Raw genomic sequence first — 25,589 nt, 5'->3', positions numbered from 1 at the left:
CCGATGCCATAGCATAGCATCGTCTACTTTATTTAACTTTCTAATTTATGTACCGTAACCAGCTTCCATTTTATCTGTTGCATATCTAAATGGTTTTACGTGATAAAGTCCGTCATATCGTTTAGTGTAGCATAATCTGTCCCAATTATTAAAGTATATCCACATCTTCCCTTTTGAAATCATAAAATGAGCACCTGCCTTTTCTAATCTTGGTCCCGATAGTAAATTTCTTCTTAGATTTGGATTATATAAGACATTATCTAACTCAATCCAATTTATTCGATTGCCTACTTTTACTGCAAATTTGACGGTACCCTTTCGTAGTAATTTGCTTTCACAATTTCCTACAGCTAAAGACATAATACATATATCGTTTTTATTTCTTCAAAGTTTGTCATTAAATTTCTATTATTACAGAATGAGTTGTAGCTGCAGTATCTATGACCCAATTAAATTAATCTGCGTTACTTCCTTTATCTGTAGTTGTTACATAATTTTCTACTAACATTAATTCTTTATCTTTAAACTGTCCATTTTTATCGTCTATTTTAAATTTCTGATTTTTACTTACATTTTCTTTGCATTGAGCGATTATGGGCCCAAATTTATGACATCTGAAACAAGGTCCTATTCTCATATTGCCCATTTTTTTCTTAGATTTAGTTTTATTTCCAACTCTATCTTTCCCTGCATTTGAACTAATAGTATTGAACACGCTTACCTTGCTGTCTTCTAAATCAGCATTTACCTGGCAAAGTCGGCTTTCTTCCCTTACCAGTTCTTCAGCAATTCTTTCCAGCTTAAAATCTTTGTCCTTCCACTTATAGATCAACTGTACAATGCTGGAGTATTCCTGGTGTAATCTCCTTATTGCCTGAAATCCTTTAAAAAGATCTGCCAAGTTGTGACCAGCTTCAGCGTACTTCTTTGCAGTCATTCTTATCCTCGCAATGAATAATCCTACTTCTTCTGTAGCCTATATCTAATACTAAACAATTCATCCAGTAACTGAATTATCCTTGCTCTTGTTTTGGGTTCGAATTGCTTCTGGGGAACTTCCCATGCTTCTTTACCACTTGAACATTCTTGGATCAGTGGCTTGAACTCAGTTTTAATTCCATAATGTAATGTAGTGAAGGCTGTATTCTCTCTCAGTGTGAATTCCTGCTTTTCACCCGTTGTTGCACTTTTATCTAATTCTTCTTCTTTGTCCTCTGTGAAGTTCCAACAATTTCTATCCAGGAATAGCATTTTCTTGTTGACTTTTCATCAATCCCAGTTGTCATGGTTTAACAGGATATAACCTTCAGGTAGTAATGACATCTTCAATTAAGTGTGAGCACAACAACTTGAACAAACTTCTAAGGCAGGTCAGCTTCTTTTCGTGGATAATGGCCCTCCTCACTATATTCCTTCAATGCTGAGTTGAACTGGATGACTGATTAGTTATTGGCGCTGGACCCATAACCTTGTTGGCAGTGGAGATAAAGGCAAAGCGTATTTTGCTTCCCTTAAATAAAGTTAAGACAAATCTAAATAAAATTCATGCTTTATTCCGTAAATTAAAGTAAAATAGCTAACACTGTAGCCTTTACATTTAAAATCATCTGAGTGAAAGAATACCAGCATTATGCTAAATCATAATAACCACACGTTCGCCGATACTGGCGTATATATATATATATATATATTTATACTCGGCCAACACGCTGATCTTGACGTCATCGGCCAATCAGCGGCAACCACGTTAGCTTACCGCCGATTGACCTCCAATCAAAATTTGCATGAGGAAAACTAAAGCCAATAAGCTCATTACTTCTAATAAATTTTTGTGTGAAAAAAAGGATTGAAACTTTACTGCGTATTCAGTTTGAAAGTGAATGAATAATATCTGCAGCTGCAGATAAATCAACAGTTTAAAGAAGTGTTTCCAAACATACTTGTTGCTATACCGCAATGTTAGTTGATTACTTTTATAAAGGTTTGATTAATAATTCATATTTTGAAGAGCTTTTTTGTGTTGTCAAACTAGTTTTATCACAGTAGAAAGTGGTTTTTCAGTTAATAATAATATATTGATGGAAAAGTTTCTTCAATTGACTCGCAAATTGCAGAATTAAAACAAGTTTTGGCTAATTTTTTATTAGAATTCTTTATATTAGTATTTTGTTTCAGCATTCGAAATGTCTTTTTCTTTTATTTGTGTGTCAGTTTTTTAATTTATTGTCTTTAATTTTAAGAAGTTTAATTTGTATTAAACAGGCTTTTATTGAAAATTTTTCATCAAAAGTCTGCTGACTTCCTTTTAAAAAAAGAAAAGCTTTCTTGACCTTTTAGAATTTAGCAACTGTACAGTGGTACTGTGATATTGGCTGTACCGCTAATATTGCTGATATTACAGTATAAACAGTTCAGTAATTATATATTATTTAATGAAATAGATAACTGCTCTCTCATTGCCATTTTGTAAACAATAAAGTTGTGTCATTTATAATTTTTACACAGTTAATGGTGGGGAAAATCCAGTGTTTAAAAGTTTATACATCACTCTGAAAAGTCTGCAAAATTCATTTTTGATTTGTTTATTACTTAAATAGAAGGTATTGTAAGTATTTCATTTGTTTTGTAAATGTATGCTTTTATTCATGTAAAATTAATTTTTAAGTTATAATTTTAACTAATTATATTTGTGCTGACATTTTACAAGTGCTTTTCAGTGTCAGTGACTACAAATATTTCAGGTGGACTAGCAATCACTCCTGGTATTATATACTCTTTTCATGTAATTAAAAAGGGAATTTATTTGGGCTTGACTAATTTTTTGATACATTTGCTTGCTGAAGGGAATGTTGGTGTTTAGTTGAATCTTGATTTGAAAATTATTGAGGAGAACTATTATTATAATTTTAATAGTAATGTTTGGGGGATTCAAAAGTAATGTTTTTAATGCAATTCATATACAATTTGCAAATTTTTGTGCTTTCAAGTGTTACCATAATTAATTTACCTTCAGCGCAGCCAGTGTCCCCTGCACGGATAGACAAGAATTTTATTAAACACACCTGGAAAAGTGGGGGAATTTCATTCTAATGCTTGAGGGAACCCTGTTGTTATAAATGAAGATGATATAATGGAAATTTTTCGTTGCAGCGGCAATGCCACAGCCATCATTCATTTAACAGACTCTGAAATCTGTGGTGCTTTTCTAAATCCAGAAAATATTGATAATGATAGTGAAAAAATGGACAGAGAGGATATGAACTAAATAATATTGATTGACAGCTTAGTGAAAATTCTTGATATGGCAATTACAGGAACATTGGAACGTTATAACTGTATTAGAAATGATGAAATCTGTAGAGGTAAAGAGAAAATATTAGCACAAAAAATGAAGCAACTTAATCAACTTGCGTTGAAAGAAATGTATAATACAGCAAACAAATAAATATTGAGGTGTGTTTCATAGATTGTAATTCCCTTAAGATGAGAAATGATTCATTATTTCATAAACCACCATTTGATATTTATAATTTTGTAATTTCTACATTTAAAATGATAACCTGACATTTGAAAAAACCCTTAAAGTCCCAATGAGTCCATATCTCATATCATATTTTACAGTGTGATCATGTAAAATATACAGTACATATTTACATGATCTTCAAAAATTGTGTAAATTTCAAAACGGATATTGATGGGAAATTGGTTCAATGTATGACACCCCATTACTGTTTCAATTAACATAATGTATGAAATTTCTGGTGCAGTTTATGATTTTAGCTTTAAAAATTGCTTTTTTTAGTACAAGATGATGAGGTCTTCCCCATCGGAATTAGTTTCTATCACTGAGCATTACTTTGGGCCATATTCTTATGGAAAAGATGTTGAAGCCATTTAAAGAGACTTCCTAATGTTTGTGAACCTAACAAGATGAAGATTTTGCGCTTGCTAACCTGATTTCTAGAAACTGAAAAGCAGTCAGCATAAGAAATGAAGTGGCCATATCTATTCTGAGTTCAGAAAAAGTCAGTAATCTAAGAAAGATGGTATTACAATAAAAGTTGTGTAGCGACGTAAAGCTGAATGATGAAAATTCGTTCTACATGGGCAAAACGCAACACCGTCTTGCAGCAAACAAACGGTTTTTAAATCTAACACCATTAACTGCAACTGAAATTTCGAGTGCTATACAGTATAAAGTCCTTAATCTGGACTCGTCTTGGTGATTCCGGATTAGGGTTTTTTTCCAGATTATAGATCATCAATTCAAATCTGGTAAGATGGCATGCAGAAATTATAAAATAAAAAATCTGAACCGTAATTTATGAAATAAAGAGCAATTATGATCTAAAGGGTATCAAAATTTACAAAAAAAAAATAGCTTAATATTTATTTGTTTACTTTATTAAACATTTCTTTCAACGTAAGTTGTTTAGTTTTATGTGCTAATACTTTCTCTTTAATTCTATAAAGACATAATTTCTTGTTCAGTTACAAAGTTCCGCTGTTCAAGTCTTGTAATTGCTGTGCCGAGAATGCCGACTAACTTGTCAATTGAAATTGTTTCATTTTCACTAACCTCTCTGTCACTTTCTTCATGCCTTTATCCATTTTTTGCAGCAATTCCACTTTTTGTTTGATGGACATTGAAACATGCTTTCGCTTTGTAGATCCTTTGGCAGCTCCAGAATCGGAAACTCTTTTTGACATAATCGAAAGTTCAAGCTTACTTTTTATAAAATTGCTCTAACAGTCTACAAAAAACAATAAGCCGGATCCAATTAGGAGATAAAGGAACAACGCAATCTGCAACATTAAATGAGATAATTAGATAATTTTAGCCTAGCTTATACCGTCTGTTATACATTAAACATAAATGCTACGCATGCGCAGAAAGTTTGTAGCTTTGAGGTCCGGATTATAGATCATTCCAGATTATGGATGTCCAGATTAAAGACTTTGTACTGTATATATTTATAGCAACAGTATAGGGTGTCATTCATTGAAATAATTTGCCATTACCCATGTTGAAATTTCCCCGGTTTTTGAGATTTAGACATGCACAAGTTGCGAATCACCTGTGTTAAGTTAAAAAGTGAGAAGAATGGCAAAATTTTCCCTGGAATTGATTTTGAAGTTTCTAAAATGTTATCAGTAAGCAGAGACTTCAAACAATTGAAACATATATATTTTTATCAATCCATTGCATCTTACTGCATTGTTACTCTTCACTTTATTTTATGGAAATGCTAAAACTAAAAAATTCCATTGAGAAATTGTGTAGAATGTGCAAAAAATGATAGAAAGAGGAAATTGCGTCACTAGTGCTACATCTACAGTGTTGGAATATGCAGGGTTCAAAAAATAGCATACGGAGTATTGTTAAATGTTGTATTTTAAATCTAGTAATGACTGTTGTGTGTACCTTTGTAATGAAATTAAGAGATGTGTATTTCATTGTGGAATGGAAAATGAGCTTATTAAAAAATTTAAAATATCCTTATTTTTCTTTAAAAAGCATCCTAAAAACTTTCATATGAATAAGATAAAGTTATTTGCAGCTAGCTGTTCATGAGCAACATAAACCCTTTTTGTTGGGATGTTTGGTTCAGATGAGAGTATCATCATAAAGGATTTCATAATCAAAGTGCTTTGATTTCCAGTAAGAACATAACTTTAATGGTGCGGTGCTTTTATTTATTGAGTGTATAAAGTAACTATTTTCATAACAGTCTCTTGGAGAGTATTTGTTATATCTATTGACTTAGGTTATTGCTTTATTTAAGAAATTTTTCATTTTGTAGTTAAAGACCCTGCGTCTACCTCAATCAATGATGACGACTCTGATGTAGTTGTTTTGGAGAGATCTGAAAGTGAAGAAGAGAGAGCTGTCTCTTCATCACCATCTTACACTGATGACCTTCCTGTGTTTATAGATGACAATACAGATAGTTCAAATACCTATGAATTTGGAGGTCCAATTTTCACTTCCTCACCACCTTACAGAAAACGCTTTCCTGTGTTTATAGCTAAGAATATAAATGCTTCACCTTCTCACGGAACAGAAAATCCAGCTGTTACTTCATCACCACCTTACACAAAAGACCTTCCTGTGTGTATAGATGAGAATACAGATGGTTCGCCTTCTTACAGAACAGGAAGTCCAGCTGTCATTTCATCACCACCTTACACAGAAGGCTCTCCTGTGTTTATAGATGAGAATACAGATGGTTCACCTTCTTACAGAACAGGAAGTCCAGCTGTCATTTCATCACCACCTTACACAGAAGGCTCTCCTGTGTTTATAGATGAGAATACAGATGGTTTACCTTCTTACAGAACAGGAAGTCCAGCTGTCAGTTCATCACCACCTTATACTGAAGAGCATACAGTGTGTGGTGATATTATTGTTGCACCTCGACAAGTGTTTTCAGATGAGTACCGGGCGGAAGAGGGGAAATTTTCCGGAGAAAGGTAAATTGGATATTTGATGTTAATGATATAAATTCAAATATTTATGGATATATTTGATGTTTCATTTGTAATTAGAAAATGCAGTATGAATGTATGTATACATTTATTTCATAGTGAAAAGGACAAATCAGTTAACTCTGTTTTAAAACGTGGAGAAGAATATAAGGGAAGCCCTGTTATTTACAGTGAAGAGGAGGAGGGCAAGATTTCATCTGATGAAATGTAAGTGGAATGTTTAATATCATCAATTTTTAAAATATATGTAAATATATTTGTAAAAAGTCCAAGATCCGGACACGTGGGGGACTTCTGTGATTCCGGTTTTGAGATTTTTCTTGATATTAGATCATCAGTTTAAATCTAGTAAGATGGCATGTAGAAATTTGAAAATTAAAAATATGAAATCCTGATTTATGAAATGAGGAAGCATTTACAATCTAAAGTGTGTCAACATGTACCAAAAAAAAAAAAAAAAAAAAAGGGCTTAAAATTTATTTGGTTTCTTTACTAAACATTTCTTTCTATGTAAGTTGTTTAAGTTGTTTCATTTTTGTGCTAATACTTCCTCTTTAATTCTATAGAAAGATATAATTTCTTGTTCAGTTACAAAGTTCTATCTTGTTAAAGTCCTGTAATTGCTGTGTCAAGAATTCTGATAAACTAGTCAGCTGAATTTTTTTTTGCTTTCAGTACCTCTCTGTCATTTTCTCATTATTGGTAGCGATATTTTCTGGATCTAGAACTTCATCACCACCTTACAGATTTCACTTTCTGTTAACTGATTGGGGCATCATCATCCCAATGAGAAACTTGTGTTACATCAGTCTTATTTATTACTGCTTCTCCAGATTTCTTTAATTGGAAAGTTTCACCTTTGGCTTGCAATATCTGAGAACGTTCAAATTCACAGCTATCATCTTCATCATCCTCACCACGAAATGTGGTAACTGGCTATAAATTATGCCAAGCATTCTTGAAAATATCTGGATATGTGTCCTCCTATGATCTGATGCTCCACACAGCAGATTTTAGGCTAAAATATTTCAAAAATTCATGAATAGTCTTGTTATTATTCAAAAAAATTAACATGGATTCTAAAAATGCTCCTTTATATTTGCATTTCAGCATATGCATTATTCTGATATCCATACGCTGAATGATGGATGTACAATTTGGAGAAAAGAATAATACAGATATATTATCTTTCACTAAACTTTAAGTGGAGTATGAGCCGAACAGTTGTCTACAATCAGGACAATTTTTGTATCGTCAAATAAACCGAAGAAATGGAAATGCTGCTGCCCCTCTATGAAATGGTTTTCAAACTGGTCATTCATTAACGCTTGTGTCATCCATGCTGTTCTATTTTCTGGATATATAACAGGGAAATTCTTCACTCCTTTATATGTTCGAGGTCGTGTATTTTTTCCATTTATGAAATGTTTACACTTGTGTGTTCCTGCAGCATTTGTGCATACTAAAATTGTTAGTCTCGCTTTGGCACTTTTGACACCAGTTGGAGCCTCTTCTGTAGATGCTGCTAAGCTATTTTGTGGTACATATTGCCAGAAAAGACCAATTTCATCAGCGTTGTAAATTTCTTGAGATAACTTTTCACCATTACAGAGTTCAGAGAGTTCCTCTGCAAATAATTCAGCAGCTTCGGTATAAGCTGAAGGTTTTTCACCAGAAATTTTTAATTGCCTTATACTGTGGTGATTTTTAAATTCGGTTAACCAACCTGTCACATATGTGCACTCCGTTTTGAACTACATTTCTTCATGAAATATTTTAGCTTCAGCCATTAGCACTGTATCTGCCAATGTGCTCTCTGTGACGCTGTCTGACCCATTCAGTCATCACTTCTTACATAACGAATAATTTTTCTGTTGATCATTTAGAGTGAGGTGTCAGAATCAGAAAAAATTCCTTTTTCTATTTTCTTATGCCATATACAGTTGACTTTCCAATGCCATACTCTTCGGATAATTTTGAGATGGATATTATACCTTTATCCGTTATTGTAGCAATTCCACTTTTTATTTAATGGACATAGAAACATGTTTTTGCTTTGTAAATCGCTTTCCAGCTCCAAAATTAGAAACTTTTTGACATAATTGAAATTCAAACTTTAATTTTCATAAAATTGGTGTAACAATAACAGCCTGCAAAAAATAATAGGCTGGATTGAATCAGAAAGTTAAGGAACAGGGCAACCTGCTATATTAACTGAAATTTTTTAGAATCAGTAACGTGTAATTTTAGCCTAGCTGAAAATAATGTCCGCTATACATTTATTAATTATGTGTCGTGGGATTGGTGACGAAAGACAAGTTCTTTCGCTAAATTATGTTCTTTTTTATACTTATGCCTATTTTTTGCACATCTTTAAGGCTTATCTGAGTACTGAGTAAATAAATTCGCACATATATTTAAGGCTTTTTGAGGGCCGGTGCTAGATACCTTATTACCGCCTGATGCATTCTCTGGGGGTTCTAAATTCTGCCACCAAACATCTTCCTGAGTTCTAAATTTTGGGTCTCTCTGCTTTCCTTAAATTGTAAAAATTTTGCCATCCCTAATTTTGCTGCTCGGTGCTTCTCTAAATTCCAAAAATTTTGTCTCCTAAATTCTGCCGCCAGTGCAACTTTATAAGTTTTGGTGTAGTTCTGGGTTTATGTGAATAACATCATTTATTCTTAATTAAAATAACACTTTTAGTCTACGAGTATCATTAACAAAATCTGTTTTTACCATATGGAAAGAAATTTTTGTTAAATTTTCCCTTGTCAATATTTCTGAGTACATTTAACTTAAATTTGTATTGATTGGCAATCATAATGCCAACATAAAAGGTTACCGTACTTTTTGCTATTCAGTTACTAATATAAAAAAATTATTTAGGCATTGCTGTATGAGTCATTACTGAAGTTATCATGTGTCGGTAAACATGCGATGATGAAAGCAAAATACATAGACTCCAACTACTACGGATTCTCCGTAGTTTCTACGGAAATTCATGAAAAACTACGAGCTACGAAAAGTATGGAAAAAACTACGGATTTTACAGAAACAAGAGCAGGAGAACCAGTACGCAAAACGGAACCAACTAATTCATCCGATGATTGGCTGAATACTCGTGTTATCATATATCACGTGTTGAGTGCGTTCCTAGTTTTGAAGAATTAGCCAATCGTAGATCAGTAACTCCAACTGTTAACGACTTATCAATAGTTCCACCCAATTGTCTGTCTCCCAGGTTCCTCGCTGATGCGTGTTTAGGCTGCATTCGGCTGCATTGTGTAGTTTACGGCGAGAGCTTAGCGTGTGTCTTGTGAACTGTGAATGAGGTGAAAGATTTTTAATCATAATGCTGCCTCGAACGAAGAAGCCAAAATTATCAAAGCAGAAGTTTAAAGATTCATATTCTTCAGAATTTCCATGCATTAAAGCGTCCGAAATTTCTGTGAATCACGCACACTGCAGTGTATGCAACAAAGACTTCTCAGTTGCTCATGGCGGAAAAGATGACTGTAAACGGCATGTGTTTTCTCAAAAGCATATAGAACTTGGCACTGTAAAATCTAAAGAAATAACAAATTTCTTAATAAAAGATGATGAAACAGATCCTATAAAAGCCGAATGCTATTTTGTTTGTTTTTTAATTGAACATAATCTACCGCTTTCTGTTTCGGATCATTCCAAGGAGCTTTTCAAAGCAATGTTTCCGGATTCTGCCATAGCAAAAAAAATTTAGCTGCGGTCATACCAAAACTGCTGCTATTGTGAAAACGCTTGCAGAAAATACTGTTGCTGATATTATAAAATCAGTGTGCAGTACATCATTTTCTCTAAGTACTGATGGAAGTAATGATAACAATGATAACAAACTGTACCCATTGGTTATAACATACTACAGTAAAGAAAAGAGAGTGATAATTACTTCATTGATTTCTATTTTAGAATGCACGAATAATACAGGAGAAGGTATTTTTAATTGTATAAATGAAAACTTTAAAAACACAGGTTTAGAATGGAAAAATTGCTTATCATTTTCTTCAGATAATGCTAGTAATATGATTGGAAAGTTTAAAGGTTATCATTTATCAAAATGCATCAACCAAGTATAATCACCCGAGGTTGTCCGTGCCACCTCTTGCATATAGCTGCAAAAAAAGCTACTGAAAAATTAATTGGCTCAGAAATTGAAATGTTGATAATAAGATATATATTTTTACTTGGAGAAAAGTTCGAAACGGAAGCATAGCTTCAAAGTTGCTCAACAAATTTTGGGACAGAATGCAAAATCTCATAAAATTTTGAAATATTGCAGTACGAGATGGTTGTCTCTTTTAGAATCTATAACAAGGATTTTGGAACAGTGGGATGCTGTGATAAATTTTTTTGGAGATAAACCAGATAACAGTGAGAATGAAGGAAAGAGATTGCAAAACATTAAAAAAATTTTACAGTCACCGACCACCAAATTGTACTTGTTATTTTTGAAAAATACTTTGCCTTTGTTTATAACAGTAAATATTAATTTGCAACAACAAGCTCCTTATATACATAAATTGAGAAGAGAACTTTTTGAACTTTTAATGAATTTATTTGTTAGATTCGTAAAACCATCAGTAATTTCTAAAGAAAATGAAGATGTTACTCTAACGTCTATTCCATTTCAGAAGTATAGTAAACAAAAAGAAAATGAAAATTTAGTGATTGGTGCGGAAACAAGACTATATTTAAAAAATGCCAAGTTGAATGAAAGTGAAGTGAAATCATTTTTCAATTCTGTGCGAGCTTTTTTTGTAACTGCATGTTCATATATAATTGATAAATTTCCACTGAGTGATCCATTTCTAAAACATGCTGAAGTTGCTGACATCAACTTGAGAACTGAAGTCTCATTTTTGTTCTGTTCTTTACTTGATGAATACTTTTCCATCCATTATTGATGAAAAATGTCTTAATCAAGTAGAAATTGAATTTTCCATGTATCAAGTAGATGATTTGAAAGAAATTGTAGATTTGCGTATTGATATAGCATGGGGAGAAATTGCCAAATTAAAAAATATGAATGGGTGTATTAAATACAAAGTATTGCCTTCTGTAATGCTTGCTGTCTTAATAATACCTCATTCAAATGCAGCTTGCGAAAGAATTTTTCTATTGTTAAAAAAAATCAGACGGAATTTCAACCAAATTTAGGTCTTAAAACTCTTGAAGCAGTTTTGATTGAAAAAATAACTATGCAGGCAAATGAAGAACTGTGTTATAAAAAAACATTCTCAAAATCAGAACTTAAGCTTGCTAAGCATGCTACATATAAATCTTTGCATTCATAAATTATGCGTATTTTGTTTAATACTTATATGTATCATTCTTGGTTATTTAAATTTTATTTCCCTGTAGAAATCATATCCAGAATAAAGATATGATTTATAGCTTCTGATTTTTTCTATGATTAGTAGTGATTTGAAGTACTTTTTATTAGTGAATGCTTGAGGAGTTAAAAGAAAATTTCTAATTAAATGTGCATATAATTTACAAGGTATATTTTTAATTATTCAGTTTTATATGTATATGGATTTTAAATGTAATAAAATTGATTACAATTAATTATTAATTTAAAATTAATGAATGGTTAATTACAACATACGCTACGCGCACATTTTCAAAGTTGTAAAAATGTCGTTCGCGCGTTGACTACTGACAAGGTTTGCTGAAGGTTGGAGTCTATGAAAATATAATAATGATTTGCCAGGCTGCTGTCAGGGATTTAAAATCGATAATGTTCCCTTGTAGAATGTTTCAATTTGAGATATATGCCAAGCAGATATGCAGCTACGGAACCAAATTATTGATCACACAAATTTATGCTAAATAGATTATTTCTTGAATAACGAGGTTATTTTATTGCGAGGAGTGGCAAAGTGAAATTAAGAGTTGGAACCCTCCACGTTTTATTATGGTGGGAAAATCAAATGTGCATGCGAAAAGAATACCCCCAAAAGTTGGTGGGTTTGAGGCCTGGATTTTAGGTCATTCCGGATATTGGACTTTACTGTATTACTTCTACATTCATGAAGAGAGAGTTTTTGTTTGAAAAGTTAATTAGGTATTTCATTTTAATGCCATTAATTTAAATACTAGAGATATATTTAATGCTGCATCTGTTGAAGAAATAATAATATATAGTACAAAGTCCAATATCAAGACATCCAATATTTGGAATTATCTAAAATCCAGACCTTAAAGTCACCAACAAAAATTTTTTTTTAAGAATTTTGCTTTATGCTTTACAAATGTGGATTTGTTTTCTCCCCGTAAGAATACATGGAGAATACACTAAATAAAATACCTCGTTACTGAGATCAACACATGACAAGTTGAGTAATGACTCATGCAGAGATGCCTCAACATTTTTTTTTATATTAGTAATTTGATAACAAAGCATATGCAAACCTTTTGTGTTGACGTTATGCTTGGCGACAATTAAATTTAAGTTAAATGCGTTAAATTTTGAAGAAGAAAAATTTCTTTTCATATGCTAAAAATAGATTATCCAGAATAATTGATTTTTTATTGACATAAACCCAGACCCAGCGGCAGAACTTAGTGGAGACAAAATTTTTGGAATTTAGTGAAGCACCAAGTAACAAAATTAACCCTCTGAGCAGCAAGGCTTTTTCTGGAAACCATATTAAAAATAATCATGTATACTCGATTGGTCTTTTGCAAAAACGGCTAGTATTTTGACTCAAACTACTTGAAAAGCGGGTGTTCCTACATGTGAAAATAATTAAGGTAATTCTCCCCTCCCTTGAATTTAGCGAATGAAATTAGTTTTTCTCCCTATGGTATCTTCAGAACACGCATGGTTGCCCGAATGATATTTTAGCTTGTATTTGGCTATTTTAGATAGTTTTGATACTAACATCTATGCTATATATTACTCATAGCTTAATCAGGATATGTGCCGAATACAGAAATATACTCAATATGCATCATTAATAGAAACTACGTAATATATTTTAAATTTCAAGTTTCTTTAAAAAATTGCTTCTATACTGGTGAAAAGTTAATCTTACATTATTTACAGACATTTTCTGTGAAAATACTTTTAAATATACCTACCCAAAGTGAATATGTAAAAACTTTTTCCCCTTGTATTCTAGTTTTTCGAATATATATTATGAACAACTTATTTTAATATCATGTTTTAATTTTCAAATATTTTAAGTTTATTTCAGATTCAACTATTAGATTTAAATAATTCTTAATATTGCATTGTAAATTTATTAATAGTTAATTATTTATGATATTGTTTTTGATAGCAATTTAAAGAATTATTTTGGGTAACAATTTTCATTATTAATTATGAAGAAAACACATTATGACGTGTGTATGTACGTATTTCGCATTACTCAAAAACAATTAGCCGAAGAATGTTGAAACTTTCTATATGGGATTGCTACAATATCTACAGGGTTGCCACGCTACCTGGAAAACCGGAAAAAGTCAGGGAATTCGGAAATTGACCAAAAAATTCAGGGAAAAGTCAGGGAATTTAAGTGTTTTATTAAAAATCTGGAAAAGTCGGGGAATTTCATACAAAGACCCCGCCAACAAAGGCGAGTTTTGCGCCAACGTCGGAAGAAATCACTCTTTTGGCGAATTGTGTATTACGTGAGTGTCATTCGGGCAGCTGGCATAGAGCCAATTTTTGCAGCTCCAGCTTGATTGTCTTTTTAGAAAGGCAAAGCAAGTTTCCGGCAACTTTTGGTTTCCAGTAACCTCGAGAATCGCATGTGCAGTGCATGAACTAAAGAAAGTACCTGTTCTCGTATAAAACAAAATGGGTTTAATCCTAGTATACGGTACCATGAAGGTTAGAATTAAAAAAATATGTATTGTAAAGAAGGAAAACCTCTCTGCAACAGACGTGGCTCGGTTCCATCATAGCGGGAAACAGATGTGCATGCGCGATATATCTGTCGCCAAAGCTCGAAACCGGTGTCGAAGTTCGAAGGTCACGTTATCAAGATATCATAAAATGAATATCGTTTAAAATGTCTTTAAAGGAAAAGAAAATATTTTTTGGTGCAAGTAAATTAATTCATGGATTAGTTATTTTGAGGGGGGGGAATCTACGAAAATCCGTTTTTAAAATTATTGCAAAAAATCCAAGAAAAAAACGTTTCTTCTTGGATTTTTCGCAATAATTTAAAAACGGATTTTCGTGGTTTTCTTCTTTGTCAAAGAATGTTTCTTCTTAACACGTGTTTCTCAATTTCCTGTACACATCGCGGAGAGGGAAATTCTGGCCGTTCCATCGTCAAATCCCTTGGCAAATTTTCTCTCCGCTTTTTACATAGACGTTCTTTGGTCAGAATAATCTCCATGTATGGTCATAATAATCTCCATGTATGCGGGATTTGGCGACATGATGATGAGCAGTAAACGTGTCATTTTGTTCTTGGCGACAATTTTCAAAATCATGCGAAGGCTGTATCGTATACTAGGATTTTACTGCAAAATCTTTTTTTTTTTTTTTTCTTTTTAATAAATACCTTGTCATTTTGCAGTAAAAAAAATAGTAATCAATCATCTAGGATAACCATGTAATATTCGCTAAAATATCGTTGATTATTCTAATTAAATTTTTAAGTAATTATCTTTATTTTTACGTTATTCGTATCATTTAATGTTGCTTCTTCCCTCTAAATTTATTTATCATTAGTAAATAATATTTCCAAATTTCAGGAAATTTTCTCTGGCATAATCCTGAAATTAATTCTAGCAGTATGATGACATCACGAAATTTAATGCACATATTTTTTCCTTATGTATGCTACGAGATAAATATAAAATACCTCAATTTAGTAAAAAAATATCATTAAATAGATTTCTTTCTTTCGTTTAGCTGCAGAATGTCTGCAAAAAAAGCCTTATTTTATTCCAGATTGGGAAGATTCTAATCTCAATCTTCAGTGGAGAAAACAACTCCTATTATAATTATATTTGTGTTTTCAAGTGTTAAGGTGCCTTTTAAGAATACACCTCACACAAATTAAATTTACCTAAAATCTAACCTAACTTTTAGCATTGCGTTGTGATTTATAAGAACCGGATTAGATTGAACTGGGGATGATCATGAGTAATAATTAAATAAAACGTACAGTTGTCATCCAATGTATATATCTTAAATTTTATTAAGTTTTTTAAGCGAAAAAGTAAACAAAATTATCAAACAAAGTGTACCAAGAATAATTAAGAATAAATGTCCTCTGGGATTTATTGAATAATTAAGTGAATTTGCTACACAGTACAAGTAATACCATAATTAATTTACCTCTTAGCACAGCCAACTTACATTACGCGGATAGACTGGAATTTTCTCGAAACATACCTGGAAAACCTGGAAAAGTTAGGGAATTTCATTCTCCTGTTTGAATGGCAACCCTGTATCTAGTTGTGCAACTCCCTTTTATATTGCTATGGACAAGTGCTAAAGGGCACTTTAAATTGGAAGATCATGTCACATTTTGAAATGAAATAAGTTTAAATGAAGTGCAGCAAAAATGTGATTAGTTTGTTAGGTGTACAAGGAAAATTATGTGTTGCCCACATCGTATTTTTTAAAATGTTTGCAATTAATAAATAAATGTATGGCTTATACAGTCAAAAGTCGTTAATCCGGACTCATCGGGACTTCGGTGATTCCGGATTATCGATTTTTCTGGATTATAGATCGTCAGTTTAAATCTGGTAAGATGGCATGCAGAAATTATAAAATTAAAAATATTAAACCGTAATTTATGAAATAAAGAACAATTATGATCTAAAGGGTATCAAAATTTACAAAAAAAAAAAAAAAAAAAAAAAAAGCTTAATATTTATTTGTTTACTTTATTAAACATTTCTTTCAATGTAAGTTCTTTAAGTTGTTTCATTTTATGTGATAATACTTTCTCTTTAATTCTATAAACAGACATAATTTCTTCTTCAGTTACAAAGTTCCGCTGTTCAAGTCCTATAATTGCAAGAATACCAACTAATTTGTCAATCGAAATTTTTTCGTTTTCAATAACCTCTGTGTCACTTTCTTTACTATCGGAAGCGAATTAATGAGGAGGAATTTGATTTAAATCATATCAAAGACGGAGTACATCGAGATGAAATACTACATTTAGTAAAGAATTATAAGCCAAATAAAATAAAAACATCTGCCCTGAAGATAAGGATAGTGCTGACAGATCAACTTCCAATTCATTACGCCCCCCCCCCCGGCAGAGCAGCATGAAATTGATAAACAGATTTCGGAATGGTTAGACAAACGAAGGATATGCCTTTATCCATTTTTTGCAGCAATTCTACTTTTTGTTTAATGGACTTCGAAACATACTTTCGCTTTGTGGATCCTTTACATGTAAATATATATCGGAAATTCTATTTGACATAATCGAAAGTTAAAGCTTACTTTTATAAAATTGCTCTAACAGTCTGCAAAAAATAATAAGCCGGATCCAATTCGAAGATTAAGGAACAACGCAATCTGCAACATTAGCTGAATTAGATAATTTTAGCTTAGCTTATACCGTCTGTTATGCATTAAACACGCATGCGTAAATGTATTATGCGCATGCGCACACGCATATTTGCAGCCGTAAAGGCCTTACACGCATGTGTCAACACGACGCAGAAAGTTTGTAGCTTTGAGTTCCGGATTATGGATGTCCGAATTAACGACTTTTGACTGTATGTAAAATTATCTCAAATATATGAACTTTATTTGTTTCTCAATATTCTATAAGGAAGGCAAGAAATAATTTAAATAGCATACCTTGAGAAGAAACATATTAAATACCTATTCTTTTAAAGGAAAATTAAAGAATAATTGATTAAATTTTCTTTAAATCCTTTTATAAAATATTACATATTAAATGAGTTATGGTTTTCAAAAAGACAATTTAAGGAGGAAAATATTGTTTTAGAATGAATATTGCACAATATTCCCCCTTAAATTGTTTTTCTGAAAAATATTTGTGTAATGTTCATTCTTAAATTTGATATGCTTAAGTGTATGTTATCTACCTGTACCATGTATCCTTTAGTGGGTAATTATTTCACAAGACACACTCTTTTGCTCTACATGCTACTTTTATTATGTATACAAAATATATCATCACTCGCATACACACTTTTATCTACAGCTACTTCCATTCCAGTCATTTTCTTACTACTGTGAGAGCTTCAATGCTTGGCGCTGTGCCAGCTTTAAGTCCAATTATGATATACCACATTGATAGTTCTCGATATACCACATCCCTTCCCCTTTATCATAACTGCAGTCTATCTGGGGGACGTCAAATTCTACTGGACCGCCGCAAAGTTTGTGGCACTGCTGGTTTCTTTGGTAACCTGGTTGTATCAGGAACAGGTCCATTGGATGGAACATCTCGTAAAACCTTGGGCTAGGAGGACTACACAGACTCATCTGCGTGGTGGCTATTGTCTTTGGATGATTCTGGAACTCCACTCTTATCAGGCTCTTTGGAAATCACGAGAGCTGGAGGTGGACGTATGAACCCCTCATCTGTTACAGTTCCTCCATCACGCATCTGATCGATATGTCGTCGCCATAGCTGACCATCTACATTTATGGTGTAATGAAGCTGCCCATCCTTGGATTGGACGATTCCAAATCTCCATCGTCTATCACCTTGGCGATAATTTCTTACTGCCACGCTATCTGCTACTCTAAATCCTTGGTCTGCAAGCTTGTAGGTTCCTTTTCGAACTCTGTCTTCCACCCTCCTTTTCAGAGCTGGTCTTAATAAATCTATTCTTGTTTGAATTTCCCTCTTCAGCATTAGCATTGCAGGGCTCTGCAGAGTAGTTAAATTTGGAGCTTTCCTATATTGCATCAAAAATGTACTGAGTTTTGTCTCAAAGTTCTTGGATAATTTTGCATTGTTCTTAAAGATTATTTTACTGTAAACACATACCGTTCAGCCTGCCCATTACTAGATGCTTTAAATGGTGCTGTAGTTTTGTGTTTGGTTCTGTTAATCTGTAGAAATATCTTAAACTCATATGAAGTGAATTGTGGTCTGTTATCACTCACTAACAATATTGGTATCTAAATCGAGCGGAAAAGTCTGGTAACATTCTATTGTTTTGAAAGTCGAGCTTGATTTCAATGGATAGGCTTCTAGCCATTTTGAGTGAGCATCGACGATTATCAAAATAGGTCCTGCATAATCGATGTGAATACGTTCCATTGGAGTGCTCGGGTACTCCCAATGATGAACTTTTACCTTAGGGGGATCTATTTTATGTTTTGCACATTTAGAACAGTTTTGGGAAGTATTTTTGATATCTTTATCTATACCATTCCAAAATACATAAGATCTAGCAATTGCTTTCATCTTTACAGTCCCTAAGTGTCCGTGGTACAACTCTTTCAAAACATTATCACGGTATCATTTTGGAATACAAACGCATTGACCATAATTTATACAACCATCTTTGAGACTGTACTCCATCTCCCTTCCTTTCAATTTACCACCGCTTTGAAGTATTCGTAGAAGACGACTGAGTTCAGCATCTATTTCAGTGCCTTTAGCCAAATCTCTGGCAGTGATTGGAAGAGTTTCAATCTGCTGTAATTGAAAAATAGTTACATCACAGTTGTAACAGACAGTTGCTTTGAGTTTGTCGGCAATCGTGATAGAAAGTCAGCATACCGTGCTTGTTTGTTTTACAGTAAATAATATCAAATTGGAATGACTGTAAAGCCAAAGCGTTATGTAGGAGTTTTGTTGCTTCCAAAACTGACATGCCTTTCTTTGAGCCGAAAATTGCAATGAGAGGCTTATGATCTGTAATTAATGTAAATTTTCTACCTTAAGTACAGAAAACAAATTTTTATTCCCCAAATGATTGACAAAGCTTCTTTATCGGTTTGATAATATTTTTTCTCCATTTCAGTCAGTTTTCTTGAAGTATATGCAATTCGCCTTTCTGTTCATTCAGGAAGTTTGTGAGAAAGTACCACACCTAACCCTACTGGTGATGCATCAGTTGCCAATGTTAAGGGTAATTTTGGCTCATAATGCATGAAAGCTTTTTGTGAACACAATTCTTTTTTAATGCTTAGAAAAGCCTGCTGACAATCCTTTGTCCAAACCCATTTTGAGTTTTTCTTAGTTAATTGATATAAAGGATTTGCAATTGTAGCTAATTTATGGCAAAAGTTTCCATAAAAATTAACCAATCCCAAAAAACATTGAATTTCCTGGACATTTCTGTGTCTTGGAGCTTTTGCAATCATTGATATTTTTTTATCAGTTTTATGCAAACCATTAGCATCAATTTTATGACCTAAAAATTGTATCTCATCCTGAAAAAATTTACTTTTCTCTAAATTTAATTTCAGTCCATGAGATTGACATTTCTCGAAGAAAATTTTTAAAGTATTTAAATGTGCCTCATCATCCGCCCCCGTTATCTGCGCATCATCCATGAAAACCTTACACCCTTCTATTCCGTGGAATAGTCCATCTATGTAACATTGCCAGATTGCTGACGCTGCATTTAGCCCGAACATTAATCTCTTACACTTATCTAATCCCTTCTGTGTGTTTATTGTTAGCAATTTTGGAGTCTCTGTGTACTTTCATTTGTAAACAAGCATGTTTAAAATCAATTTTTAAAAAATGCTTTCCCCCGCTCAAACACGAAAACATTTCCTCTATAGTCGGCAAAGGGTGTTGATACGTAACTATATTTGGGTTTATTATCACTGAGAAGTCGGCACACAGTTGTATAGATCCGTCCGGCTTAACTACTGGTACTACCGGAGTTGCCCATTCCGAAGTTTCAACTTTTTCAATTATACCCTCTTTTTCTTCATCTCTCCGGCCCTTTAATGCAAATGGCACTTGCCTAGCTCTACAAAATTTTGGTGAAACATCTGGCTTCAATTCAAGTTGAACCTCATAATTTTTTATCTCTCCTAATGTTCTGTCAAAAATCTCTGTATATTGTTCCAATAATTTATTTAAACTACTCTTTTGAGAGACAGAAATTGACTTAATTGAGGACCAATCTAAATTTATCTCTGAAAGCCATTTCTCTACCAAATATTGTATCAAGGTTTTCTTTAACAATGTAAAGATTTAAGTTTTTACTTTGACCTTTATATTCTACCTTAACTAGTAAATCCTAAAGGTATCAATTTTTCTTCATTATGTATTTTAAATACCAGACTTGTATTTTGAAGTTTCTTTTTCGAAATTTGCCGGAAATTTTTAAAACCCATTACCGATGCTGCACTTCCTGTATCCAGTTCCATAGCTACCGGTTTTCTTTCTATGTTCACTTGTACCATTATGGGTGGTTTTCTATTTTTCACCTCACTGGAATGTATGCTGTGTATAAGAACTGTGTTTTCATTTCCTACATCTAATTGTGTTTTTTTTTTTTCTTTCATTTTTTCTGCATTTTTAGCATTGTAACATGCCCTTTCAATGTGCCCAATTTTCTTACAAAATCTGCAGATACTTGTCTTAAATTTACAAAAATTTCTATCGTGGTCAGTCCCCGTATATTATGATTACAATTTGCCTTTAGCACTCTTAGCTGCGAAGTTTTGTTTTTCAAACTTTTGTTTTGGAGCGGCTGACTTAGATTTACCTTTATTCCTGGCACTAAATTCTTTAATTTCTACTGGTTTCTCAGTTATTTCATTTGCACCTTTTAATGCTTTTTCCATTTCCAAAGCTATTTTTAAAGTGTCATCTAAACTGATATTATCCTGCTCAAAAATTCTATCCAGAATAGCCTGATCTCTTAGCCCACTAACAAATACATCCCGCACCATCGTATTTAACATATTCTGATCGTAAGCACACGGTATGGCAAGTGATCTTAACTCTGCCGTATACATACTAATTGTTTCCCCCTCATGCTGCTTTCGATTTAAAAATACATGTCTGCTAGGAATTGTAAGTGGCTAAAGATTCAAATGATTTCTTAATGTTGTTTTTAACACATCATAATCTTTATCGGAAGGATTATCAGGAGACAGCAAGTTTTTTAAGAGACTACATTTTTCTGGCCAAACTAAAAATCATTAATTTACCACGCTTATCCTGTGAAACATTTTGTATATCTAAATAACTTTTGAATCTCTCTAGAAACGAATCAAACTGTTCTTCATGTTCATTATTTTTTTCAAACTGAACCAATAGTTTCGAATTGTCCATCTGTGGAGTAATAACTGAAGTCTCCCCATTAGAGCTGTATTCTGCGCTATTAACTCTTTGCGACGCGTTATACGTTAACGTCGGAATTTCAACAAAAAAAGTTGTATGCAGTCTATTTAGTCCTAAAGGAGTATACAGGTAAAATTTTGTAAAAATTGCACTTACCGTTTTAATTCTGTGGGTGTTCCATGAGGTGGAACACTGAGGTGTTCCATGAGGAGCTTTTAAAAGTGTAACTAAGCGAGCATTGCATTGAAGCACGAAAATGAGTAGAAGCATTTGTATAAGAATGAAAAAACTCTGTATTATGGCTGTATGCATGGTTTCCTGGATATACACAATATTCTTGAATATATACGGATAAATGAGATAAATATCTATATACACAAGTCCTATATACAAAAATATTTACAAATTTTCGGAAAGAGTTAGACCTCTCCGTGCCATTTATGGAAAATTAATAATAAAGAAATTAACTACGATTAATATTAACAATAAAGAAAAACAAGCCTATAATATATACATACACGAAAAATATCTACACAATTATTAAAAATAAATGGGAATGAGACTAAAATGCGACAGCAAAAAAATTCGCGCAGGTCTAAGTAAAGATGTGTCAAGCTACTAATAAAATTCCCGCTTAAAAACTACTCCCAAAAAATTCGAGATGCCAATATTAGGGCTTTCATAACACAAAACACACCTCACCCTTCAATACTGCTTTGTTTGAATTCATTCCGCCCCCAAAGCAACAGATACAGAAAACGTAAACAACGGATGTTCTCTCCTAAGCACAGATGTTCTGATTCGTAACAGCATGAGATCGCTAAAGGCGCAGTGTTCTCGCTAATGGAACACCCAGGTTTATTCAATGATTCTGCGTATGGTTTTTGTCTGAAAGATTAAAAAATAGAACAGGTAATTTGGAGTACAGCCAGCAGAATTATGCTAAATTTTTTTCCAAATAAAATTTTTTTTATCATTAAAAAAATAGAGAAAATTACTTGGAAAAAGTGGATTTTAATAACACATAATAAATGAAAATTCTGTGTCTCTTTGTGATAATGCTGCTATCTACTGTTTAAAAAGAAAAGTTCAAAGTATATTATAAAGGCATTTTTATCTATTTACGGTTGAATTTAAAGGTTTCAGAAGCGATTCAATTTGGGTGTTCCATGTAGTGGAACACTGAGCCGCAAAGGGTTAACTCAGTTACAAGCTGCTCCGTGATGAGTCTTCTGAATGAAAAATGATTTTAAAAGCTTTACCTTGAGCAGTCTTCGGAGAAGCCCCGAATCCTTATTCACATTGCATTAAGCATTTTTTTAAATAAAATGTACATCATTGCCAGCTACTGTGTATCCTTTAGTGCGTAATTATTTCACAAGACACACTCTTTTACTCTACATGCTACTTTTATTATATATACAAAATATATCATCACTCGCATACACACTTATATCTACAGCTACTCCCATTCCAGTCATTTTCTTATTACTGCGCTCGCTTCGATGCTTGGCGCTGTGCCAACTGCAAGTCTCATTATGATATACCACAGCTTGTATTTACTATAAGCAGTCATTGTACAAGCTCTATGTAAGGATCCATTTCTAACTCTTCTATGATCAGCTAAAAATAGTGTTATAATTATCCTCTCTAGTATTGGAACAGGTGAAATATATCAATGTGAAATATGCAATCAAGTAAAATTATCTCATAGCAGTTACAGATGTTACATGTGAAACTTCTTTTAAAAGGTGGCAAAAGAACATAAGTGTTTTAGGTTTTAGTTTTATTTATTTGATTACGGCAAAGCAAGTAAGTGTTATCTGCCTATTGAAGGGATGCCTTTGTGGAGAACTGCCCAAGGAAAACTATCTGGCATTGAAGTTAACGCATAAGAAAAACCACCAAAGTGTCCATGTAGTCAGCCTGTTTGCCAGAACTAGACACTGGCTCGAAGTACTAGTGTTTAGAGATATTACCACTGTGGTATGTTATAATTTTAAATCTATGTGATCTGAAAGTTATTTAGCGGATACTATGTAACAGCAAATTATTCAATTCTCAATGACTTAATTCGAGTAATTTTCTATAAAACTAGGCCTTCTTATGGCCAATTGGATAAGCCCAAAGAATTTCGTCTTTCGACCTGGACCCGAATCATGGCATATGCCTGGCTTCATAAGAATTTTTGTAGATTTCTCCATGTGGAGAATTTTTGTGGTTTCTCTATGTGTGAGGCAGGTTTCCTTACAGAATCCTCCACAAAAGCATTGCACTCTTTAGGTAGATAACCTTAGTATTTTTCATCGTTTACTGTTGAAGCAAATGAGCTTCCTCTTAGGAGGTGCGATGTAAAAGTAAGACTTAGGAAATATGACAATCCTCTATGTACACTGCTCAAAAAAAAAAAAAAAAAAAAGGACAGTGCTATATCTCCCATTCTACTGGGCTGATTGACAAAATTCAAATTGCGTTTTTCATGTCTCGAAAGCACAACTTAGGATATATATTAGATTTATAAATAGCACTATTCTAACATAGGTATTTTGACACAAAATCGGACTTTTTCTGAAATAACATACCAATTTTTTTTCCATATTTCGATTCTACGTCTCAAATTATGGGAGAATACCAAGTTTTGTAAAAATCGTACGAGTAGTTTTTAAAATATTAGCTCTCAAAATTTTAGCTCCTTAATGTTAATTGAATTTGGCAAATATTTATTAATATCTCTTGTTTTACTAAACTGTTTTTGATTTTTTCTCTCACATTTCGAAATTTAGGTTCATTCCAAATAAAATTTATCCTTTTTTGTGTTTTATTTTTTGAATTTCTATTTTTAAATAATTTTTATAAATTTTTCAAAAAAAATTTTGAATTATAACCTATAAAATTTTTACCATCATCTTAAAGTAGGTGTATTTTTAAGCATATCTGCAAAAAATTAGACTTTTTTATTCAAAACTTTCTAAGATATACACGAATTTACATATTTTCGAGTTTTGAAATTTGGCATCTTTTTTTGAGCGATAATAACGCCAAATGTGGTCTATGGATTTTTGTTACAGTGAATTGCCACAGCTATTTTTAACCTTGAATTTCAAGTAAGATTTTACGGAGAATTAATTATATAACATTTTTTCCCTCAATGAAGCGTAATAAATATTTATTAATACTATATGAAAAGCTATTTTTTTTTAAATTATAGATGACATTATTCAAATTTTTAACTATTTTTTTAAAATTTCTCTCCATCTTCCTTTTTTTAAAAAAATAAGAGTAAATTTTTACCTTCGGCGTTTTATCGTCTGCTACTTTACTTCGTTTAAATCAAATTGTCTAAAACTGTTTTCGTTTGATATTTATTTGAATTTTATGACATTAACTGCATAATTTATTTCTAAAAGAAGTGGCTTTTGAAGTGGCTGAAAGAGCGGCTGATACTATCATCCACATTTTTAAAGCACAGTATATTTTTATAGAAACATAATATTTAGAATAATCATTTTTATAAAAGTCAAATTATGATATAAACATACAGCCCTCTAGAGACTGAATTAATGGAAGTTCAATGGTTATGTAGAAATGATTTGCAGCTACTTAATGGCTGGATAAGTCAGCAGATTCTGTGGACAAGTAAGAATAATTCTATAAACGCCACCCAACTTTCAGGATTCAATTATCAACGAGGATACGATGTTTATTACATGAATTTAAGAAATTTTAAAACATAAAAAACCAACTCATTTTTATCCTAAAATGTATTTTTGTGCGTAGCGTATTTTCATTACATCCTTAAAATTCTAATTTAGAATGTAATTGTCAAGA

At 32.5% G+C, this 25,589-nt stretch overlaps 1 protein-coding gene across 7 annotated transcripts in view; it reads left to right on the top strand.

Annotated features, from left to right (window-relative positions):
• The window catches only part of LOC118197107 (uncharacterized), a 289,292-nt gene that overhangs the window by 125,498 nt on the left and 138,205 nt on the right, over nucleotides 1-25,589 (top strand). For all 7 annotated transcript variants that reach the window (XM_085809940.1, XM_085809939.1, XM_085809938.1 and 4 more), the window contains exons 12-13: nucleotides 5,805-6,474; nucleotides 6,589-6,696. In XM_085809940.1, the coding sequence (XP_085666066.1) occupies nucleotides 5,805-6,474; nucleotides 6,589-6,696 (778 nt within the window). The remainder of the gene's footprint in view (nucleotides 1-5,804; nucleotides 6,475-6,588; nucleotides 6,697-25,589) is intronic.

The sequence above is a fragment of the Stegodyphus dumicola genome, chromosome X2, assembly GCF_044657685.1.
Source record: "Stegodyphus dumicola isolate Sdum_Otavi_A_Nest chromosome X2, ASM4465768v1".
NCBI lineage: Eukaryota > Metazoa > Arthropoda > Arachnida > Araneae > Eresidae > Stegodyphus > Stegodyphus dumicola.
The sequence above is the reverse complement of the archived record's forward strand: the minus strand, read 5'-3'. Positions and strand labels throughout refer to the sequence as shown.